The 10000-nt window shown below is 42.5% G+C and overlaps 1 protein-coding gene across 1 annotated transcript in view; it reads right to left on the bottom strand.

Moving 5' to 3' along the window:
- The window catches only part of ano2b (anoctamin 2b), an 84127-nt gene that overhangs the window by 36406 nt on the left and 37721 nt on the right, over positions 1-10000 (bottom strand). The window contains exons 14-17 of the mRNA XM_084049853.1: positions 5563-5637; positions 4698-4899; positions 1952-2063; positions 697-754 (exon numbers count right to left, since the gene is read on the bottom strand). Of these exons, the coding sequence (XP_083905979.1) occupies positions 697-754; positions 1952-2063; positions 4698-4899; positions 5563-5637 (447 nt within the window). The remainder of the gene's footprint in view (positions 1-696; positions 755-1951; positions 2064-4697; positions 4900-5562; positions 5638-10000) is intronic.

Below are 10000 nucleotides of genomic sequence, written 5' to 3'. Positions count from 1 at the left end.
AAGTGTGCTACGGGCCCTGAGCCACAGTTTAAAGGGAAACGTGTGCCAACTTTCAATCTCAATCCTTTTGTTCGGAACGTGATGTAATGTGGCCAAAAATACTCTGCCGCGAAACTATGACGTCAAATGCATCATTTCAAGTCATCGGGCGTATCTCTTTTTTTTATATAGGGCTGTGATTCTGAACCATTTTCATTTCAAGGACCCCCAGTCTGACAGACATTAAGCCAGTGGCCCTCAACCTTTTCTGGAGCAGGGCCCACTCAAACATTTTGAAAGCGTTCGCCACCCACAGCCTTTCAGCTGCCGTGTTAACCCCTTCAATCCGGGAACGCATACTGTATATGTGTCATTTTCGATTTTTAGCTATAACCATTATTTTATACTTAAGCTGTTCAAAAACAGCAGATAAACAAGCTCATGGCGCGGCACTACGAGCTTGTAGATCTGCTATTTATTTATTTCTTATTGTGAATATTTGTGCAAATCTTTGAATATATGTTTCTTCTGGGGATTCTTTAATGTCTTCTACTGTAAATCCTAACAGTTTTTTTTTTAAACATATGTTGCTAAAATATCAGTGGTTCTCAAACTTTTTTCATGTCAAGGACCCCCAAAATGATATGTATTTGTCCGCGGACCCCCACATTTTCACGATAAAAAAAAACACAAACACACACACAGTACACAACTCACCTCTTCCATGCGATAATCATTGAAGACGTAAACATAGTTTCCTGGTCGTCCGGCAAATCTGAAAGAGCAGACACACACAATGCTCTTTTATCTGTCAATTTATCCATTTGTAACTGTGAGAGTGTAACCAAATGGACCTATCATTTGGTTACATTTGTACACTTAATTTGAGACTTTTGACTGATATAGGTAGGTACATTATATCTGTGCACTAACATATCTATACACACACAAAAAAAGCACACACGAGCAAACAAACAACACACACTAACTTAAAGGACCATATCGGTGGTCTTGCCAGTTTAGCTTATTGACTAAGACTATACTTAACATTACTGCCGACCATTTTCCAAACACTACTGTGGTTTGTTTGGTCTTCAAGGAAGCCAATTCTTTCAATTAATTTCAGTACGGTATGTGAATCAACTTGCAGAGACTAGAAACTTGTAGTCTCGCGTGGCAGACTGTTGCCACAATTTTCAAATGTTTCCGGTCATACAGACTGGGACTCGGAAGCTCTGATCATGAGCAGAATATAAGCCGGATGTGGAGCCTCCTCTCCACTTCCGTTTCGTCTTTACTGCCGCACAAATTTATCCTAATATAAATACAAATCATCTAATTATATTTAGCTTGATGCTAAGCAGAAATGGACAATAAAAAGTAAAGTGTAAAGATATTTTACTTTATTTAACGGAAGTTTCCTCTCTTGGATTTCGGGAGGTGTAGTTTCAGACTCTATATAGCATTCAGAGATTGTGAAATAGTTGTCTGGCTACACGAGACTAAGAAACTTGCCATAGGTAATCTAACACACAACATCGATACTGCACTGTTTTTGTCAAAATTAGATAGTAGACCGGAGTCCCCCAGGGGTCTATACTAGACCCTCTCTTTTTTCCCGCTACAGTCAATACCTTTTCCGAAAATAGCCAATCTACAAGCTCACAGTGCATTGTGCTGCAACCTATTGTGAGCTTGTAGATTGGCAATTTTCGGTACGGAACACAGCGGCGCAACTAAGAATTAATCAGGTCTAATTCTAACCCCGCAGCCCCTAAATCTAACATAAATGCCTAATACTAACCCTAACCTGAATCTTTCCTAATTGTAAGCCTAACTCCCCAAATATTTTCACCATAGAACTAGCTCTTGTGAGGACGCGCACACACACACACACGCACGCACGCACGCACACGCACACACACACACACACACACACACACACACACACACACACACACAGGCCACTTACCTCCCCTTAAAGAAAGCCACATAGAAGATCGGTGCATAAGCATTCATAAACTTCAGCAAGAAGGCCTTTAGAATGAGATGCTCTTCAAAGGTTGAATCTGTTTTAGGAATCTCTGGAGAAAGAAGATTTATAGGCACAGAGAGAGAGACAAACACAGAGAAGTTGTATTTGTCATTGCAGGTGCAAAGAAATTACAATTCACAATTCCCAAGTCAATACAGTCCTCTCTTCCATTTGTGCCCTCATGGGGGTCTCATTCATCACTACAAAAATAATATTTTCCAAGTATGCTATTCAATACGGGAAACAGACAACAAGATGTTTACATATTTGTATTCATGTGATGTATGTTTCAAGTTTTTTGTTCATCTCTTTTAAAGTATCGTTGATGGCTAGAAGTGAGTGAAGAAGTAATCTATAATTTTTTTCCAGACCAGATTCTTCTGACTTCCTTTAATGACACTTATTAGTTGGTTCGATTGGACTTGCGATTCTAAAATATACGGTATGTCCATATCGGAGAATTTGCTCTCTTTGGCCAAATTCTGCTTCTCCATGCCATAATATCGAGGGGTGAGGCCTCTGAAACGAAAATATTAAAAGGCGTGATATTTAAATGCCATTTATCACCAGCCAACCACTCTTACACTGTGATACAGCCGTTTCATAAATCACACGTGAACCCCGTCATGAAATGATTCCTGCGGTTGGATTTGCTGGTTCCTACATTATGGATAAATGAGAGCCAATGACTCCATTAACCACTTAACCACTTTTAACCACTTAATCACATAACAAGTTAACCACAAAGAAATGTCCAAATTATTTTGAAAATAGCTGATGCCATGCGTTGTGAGCTTGTAGATCTACAAAATTCGCCGGGAATAATTGTCTAAAATGACATGCCCAAAATTGGGATGATCCGGGTTAAAGCTGTGTGCATGCATGCGTGCGTGTGCATTCGCTCACGCATAGGATTAGAGGCTCTGCATAATTCAACACTGCTCATTCACATTACATGCGCACCCACACACACGCACGCACGCACACACGCACGCACGTACGCACACACACACACACACACACACACACACACACACGCACACACACAAAGGATTAGAGACTCTACGGATTTTGCTATTGCCCATTCATATCTCTCTCTCACACACACACACACACACACACACACGCACGCACGCACACACACACACACACACCCTCTTCATTCTAATGCCTAATGTCTTCATCAGACAGAGCAGATTACCTCACGGCACAATGACGGCAATAAATGTAGTCTAATGCCCTGAATGAATGTGTTCACTTCACACACACACACACACACACACACACACACACACACACACACACACACACACACACACACACACACACACACACACACACACACACACACAAACATACACATGCACGCGTACAGCACAAATTAATGCCATCCAGAGAGTCGGGTCAGTCAAAAGCACAGAACTGGAGCACACAGAATGAACCAACATTGTTGGAATTCCTACTTGGCTGATGGCCGAAACATGAATGGATTTGGTTTGTGAGACGCGGAAAAAAAAGCACCGTCGTTAAAATGACAAGAGCAACATTTGACGGAGCAATTATGATGGCATTCACGCCACGGCCCACGCATATGAATGCTTCCGTTCACATCCGGTGCACTGACCGCACAAAGGAGCTTAAGAGCCAACGGCAGCCGCCTGAGAGCAGGGGATGACCAAATAACACTTATTTAGTACTCCGTTCTGATTGGACCATCAAGGCATTCCGCAGTCCGCCACTCTGTCTCTGGAAGTGTAAGCTTGTAAAAGCCAATAAAAATTGTTTTCAAATAAATATTAACCATTTTTCTACCCTGGTTTCCCTATTTTGGGAAAGTTACAATAGGCGAAAGGTTTTCAAAATGTTCATGATGTGCCCAAAATAGGGACGCCAGGTTTAAAGTGATTAAGTCTGTCTGTGTTTTTTTTAATAAATATTTAACCAATGAAAAGTATTAACAAGAGCTTGAGACTAAATAACACCGTTGGATCCATTATTTTTAATTTCCTGAAAAGTAATGGTTTCGGGCATACAATGTTTCTGGCCAACAGCGATGATATACAGTATATCGTCTCTGTCGGGTCATTCCGGTGGAAATCTCATACGTCCAAATCTGTTACTTTTCAGGATTCAAATTCAAAAATAGCAAAAGTAGCAGATCTACAAGCTCAAAACGTTTCGCTTGGCGCCGCGTTTCGAGCTTGTACATCTGCTGCTTTTGGTGATTTTGTGTGACGCTGCAGTGTGAAGTAGGGCGTTAATTTACGAAAAAAACACCAAAAAAATATGGTGATAAGAGGTTTCTGGCCGACAGCAATAAACAGCATGTGGCTATCAAAGCATTCTCCTGCTGTGGTGATGATGCTGTGGTCTGGTCTGGGAGAGAGAAGTGGAACAGCTGTTTGTCTGACTGGTGGAAGTAGGTTAAACTACGGGGATGTCTGACAACATATCTCTCTCTCTCTCTCTCTCTCTCTCTCTCTGCGTCTCTCTCTTGCGTGTCTGGAGTAGCCTCAGCTGATTGGTCAAATGGCACACACCGCTCGCCTGCTAGACTAAATGGGAATAGCCGGTACACATCAAAGTTTCATCAAACCAGGCACATGCACGCATACTGCATGTGTGTTCTCTGTGTGTGTTCTCTGTGTGTGTCTGTCTGTCTGTCTGTCTGTCGCTAAGATACCTAACTCGGTGAGCCAGACGGCGACAGCTCCGTAGATCTCGTCCAGGATGAGGATGACCACCAGGTTGATGATGACGGCGGTGGCCGTCACCGTCACGCGCACGTTGGCCTTGGTCTCCGGGTCGGGGCTCATGGCCATCAGCGCCGACACCGTGATGCGGTACACGATGACACCAAACACCGCCGAGAATGTAAGGCCAAACTGATCCGAGGAGGGGAGAGAGAGAGAGAGAGAGACAGGCAGACAAACAGACAGAGAGAGAGAGAGAGAGAGAGAGAGAGAGAGACAGAGAGAGAGAGAGAGAGAGAGAGAGAGAGAGAGAGAGAGAGAGAGAGAGAGAGAGAGAGAGAGAGAGAGAGAGAGAGAGAGAGAGAGAGAGAGAGAGAGAGAGAGAGAAAGAAAGAAAGAGAGAGAGAGAGAGAGAGAGAGGAAAAAGGGATGGAGGGAGGAAGGAGAGGAGAGAGATAGTGAGCGAAACGGATGAGAGAGCGATGGAAGGGTGATAATGCACCTTGCTGAATATTTCAAAGAACAAAATCAATGTAGGTCACTTGTTTTAATCGTTAATGTTCTTGCCTCAGGCACTCAAAGTCATTCATTCATTAATTTGTTCATGTAAATTAGGCCTCATCATCATACAAGTCATTGAAAAGCAAATCATAAACACTCGTAAACACGATAACTCTCTTTCATTGCATACATTACATCAGTCATGCAATGATTGATTTAATGTCGTTCATCTAGCCATCTGTCTGCCCATTCACATACTTCCATTTGTTCATCCACACTTCCAGCATGCATCCATCGCCTCATACACACTGTCTGTCGATACTGTACATGTACTTCTATTATTCATGTACTAACCATGAAGAGAATGGAGGAGATGTTGATGCAGTATCCAGGCATTCGGTCTCTCCAGGTCAACTTCTTTTTGGCGGTCTGACCCAAACATAGGAGAAGACAGCAGTACAGGTCATGCATGTGCTTTATGGCCAGTGGTTCTCAACCTGTGGTTCGTGAGGGTATTGCAAGTGGGCCCCCAAACAACTGGCAGAACACTACGATTTGAATGATAACATAACAAAAATGTCATGTTATTTTTTCTTTAAAAGCTTAAAACGTTTTCATTGTGATACCAATAAATAGGAAGTCGCGAACACTCTTGAGATTTTCAAGTGGGCCCTGATCCAGAACCACTGCTTTATTATGACTACTATAAATATCCTCTTTAAGAGTTCAGTGTAGTATGTAGAAGAAGAGATGAGGATATATGAAATCTGTTTCAGGTAATGATAGCGTCCAACAGCAGAGCCCCCATTCACGGTTTCATTCATCCATTGTTCATTGTGACAGATTGGTCCATTCATTTGTTTGATCATTTCACCATTGACATTCATTTATTCCTTCGGTGACAAAACACAGTGGTTCTCACTTCATAGAACCACCATGATATCAGGCAGACTGATCACACATAGCTTTTCTTAACTGCCACTATAATGCCTGATTTATGCTTGGTTGCACACGAGTGTCCTACACTAACATTTTTGATCTACAAGCTCACAAGCTTGTGAGTTTGTAGATCTGTTATTTCCGGTTGCGTGACACCTGTGCGGAGTGTGCGCACCTTAGTACAACTCAGGTTGTATGTGTACACATGACCTACCTCCACCTCCCATGACCCCTAACACAACTCAAGAATGTGCCCAGAACCAGTGACCTAGTTACATTATACAGGCGGCAAAGCCCTCACTGATCTTTTGGTCAAATATGGTTTGATCTCCCTCACTACAAAGCTACCAGTATGTCAGATCACTGCTTACACAAATACACACACACACACACACACACACACACACACACACACACACACACACACACACACACACACACACACACAGAAGAACTGAAGAACTGAAGAATTTCACATGCATATGCGTACATGTCCATGCACACAAACAGGCAGTGAAAGAGGGAGAGAGGGAGAGAGAGAGAGAGAGAGAGAGAGAGAGAGAGAGAGAGAGAGAGAGAGAGAGAGAGAGAGAGAGAGAGAACTATTCTACAGCGGATGATACTAGTGTATCCTGTAATTAAGCTCATTACCAAAGCAACAGCACCACCTAGCACATGAAACGACACACTGCAATCTCCCTGAGACACCCATATTGAAGACACAGACATAAACCAACAAGCATCTCAAAAAGCTGAAAACATCAATCTAAATGGACCACGCTGTATCATTATCCCCCTCTCGTACACATTCAAACAAATCAGCTTACTTTACAATGCTTAACATATATATTTTTTCTTTCTTTCTGTTTTTAAGGAAATTCCAACCTGATTGCGGAAACACTATGTGACAACTATCTGATAATAAAAAGCCCCAAACAACACCAAAGTGAAAATGTCAACATATCCCTCTAAATCGGAAAATAAGTGAGTGAGACTGGTGAATTACAGTGACTAGCATCTAGCGACAATACAAAACATACTCGCACAGTAAGTACTCAAATATATACAATGTAGATAGAAAAACTATATACAACATTGAACTACAACGGTATACATGAACCAGCCATTTAACTCATTGACTGCCATGGATGAGTTATTCATCGAATTCTGCCAGGGCTCACCCTGCCAACGACAAGTTTTTTTTTTAAAATTTTGCACACAGAGCCAGGAGATAACGTGATCCAAAGATTTACTGCTCCATTGCTTGCTGTTTACAGTATTTGGGGAAAAGCCTGTATCTCGGCTCCTGTGTTTTACTATGTATTTTTTGCCGAAACATGCTGTTTTTAACGGCGTATAACAAGCGAACAGCTTTTTTTTTTTTTGCCGAAGCACAGTGAAACCCTCCATGATTAGCAACCATCAGGGGATCGATCATACTGGAGATAAATATTCTGACTACTTTAAAAGGTAAGAAAATCAAAAAATCGCTGGCAGTCTGGGCCTTATTTAGTTGTACAGTATATACTCTGGCTGTGAAAAAGAGTTAACAGATAGTGAGAAATTTCAAACAGGTGCCCCGGCCTATCAGTAGCACTCGCTAGTGCGTTATAAAGGCATTATGCCCATCTGGCTTCCCACCCCGCAAACACTGACATATTGCGTTTCTTGGAGTGCCTAAGCCCAACCAAAAGGTAGTTCTTCCTTCTTTTCTTTAATATGAGGAACCACAAACTAGTGAACTAGAACCCATTTCTAGACCCAGTTATTAGGCGTTGATTTACAATTATATATTCATTAAAAAAGTTGACTTTGGTGAATGTCTTTCACACATGAGGTGCTTCCTGTCCTACTTGAGGTGTTTCCTGACCGTACTGTGTTATTGCTTAGGGGGGACAGAGCCACTTACCACATGCCCTAATACAGTATGTCAGACAGACGTTCTCTCTCTCTCTCTCTCTCTCTCTCTCACACACACACACACACACACACACACACACACACACACACACACACACACACACACACACACACACACACACACACACACACACACACACACACACACACACACACACACACACACACACACACACACACACACACACACACACACACACACACACACACACACACACACACATATACACAGGTACCTCTGGGCTTTCCCTTTGAGTTCTAGTTCTTGAAGGGCACAGAAACCTTCACGGTGAGCGGGAGACAGAGTGAGAGACAGGGAGAGAGAGCTAGCCATCACATAAAGGGGTAAATGGGTCACATGTTATATTTGGTTACGAACCTCCACTGAGGGCTGTCCAACAAAACCTCCACCTCTCTCTCTCTCCATCTCTCTCTTACACGCACGCACGCACGCACACACACACACACACACACACACACACACACACACACACACACACACACACACACACACACACACACACACACACACACACACACACACACACACACACACACACACTCTGTCCCTTCTCCCTTTCTCCCCAAATTACACCCCCCCCCCCCTGCCCCATCCACAGTTAAATGTGTAACTCTGATGACAGCAGGAAGGACAAGAAGTCCTTCCAGCTGTCATCTGGAAGGACTTCTTGTCCTTCCAGATGACAGCAGGAAGGACAAGAAGTCCTTCCAGCTGTCATCATGTCCCTCCTCATGAAAAAGTGATGTAAGTACTGTAGGTCCTTCCTGGAGTGCAGACAAGCTCCCCAGGTAACACTTCAAGACGACAATTTTGTAAAAAAAAAAAAATTGCCAGTTATCTAGGAAGGCTAATGTTATTTGAACCCAAATAAGTAGGTATTGTTTGGCCAGCGATCCTAATCAGGCGATATACTGTATGTCCTGAACAGGTGATCGGTGATGGACGTCCTGTATTTCAAACTGCCTAATCAAAAGGCGATCATATGTTCTGTAATTGTTGCCCTTCTGTTATGAGCAACTCAAAGGAGTAAAAGCTGGCAAGTAAATCCCGGGCAACAAAAAACACTTCTGAAATATTTTGTGTATGACTGCAGTTGCACTAATGCTGAAGCTGCTGCTGCTGCTTACTGCACACACTGAGATGCTTGATTTATGCTGCTAAGTGATGTCTCACCTGAACAAGACACCATACGCACAAGGGGCAGCGTTACTACATCTGCTGCTGTTTTCTTTTTTGTTTCCCTTGTTTATTTCTTTATCTATTCTTTGCCCCTTTCTTGAAACTGCTTGTGGTTGGATACCATTAGCTATGATGTTTCGATTAACTATTACCTCTTAAAGTGTCATACTTATATTTAAAAATATAGCTCTCACCCCATTGTGCACTGTCTGTGCTAGAACGTCCTGGCAAAATATACCTTTTTGATCAGTGATTGGCCAATCATGCCATTAAAAAAATCTGTTCTCAAAATCTTAGTAGCATCCTCTGACCGGGGCATCCCTACAGGTGAGCAGCATCATCCATCATCCGACTCACTGTCCCAGGAGGTTGTCATAGTGACCTAATAAAGTATTTATCTAGTTGAGGCTTGTCTTCTCCAGAGCAACTTACAACCTGTGTGCCTCCGCTTTGCTCCTGCATAAAAAGAGGTACTTCATAAATCACCTATACTGTAGAAGGGAAACTCTCTCTAAGTTCAAAAATTAAAATAAGTCACACAAAATTGAAAAACCTTACTCTGACCCATCAACTCATATCTATAATTTTGTATCTGGGCACAAATGAGCTTAAATGCCCGCAGTAAAGGACATTGTTATAAGCTTGTGTGCCTGTTTTGGGCTAGCCACACTGATCACTAACGTGTCTTGATTTCGCTCTAGCAGATTTGTCTGGTTTTCAGGCTCATTTTTG

Source organism: Gymnoscopelus microlampas (genome assembly GCF_963454915.1).
Source record: "Gymnoscopelus microlampas genome assembly, chromosome: 23".
In the NCBI taxonomy this organism is placed as follows: domain Eukaryota; kingdom Metazoa; phylum Chordata; class Actinopteri; order Myctophiformes; family Myctophidae; genus Gymnoscopelus; species Gymnoscopelus microlampas.
Note: the sequence above shows the minus strand (reverse complement) of the source record. Positions and strands in the feature narration are given on the sequence as shown.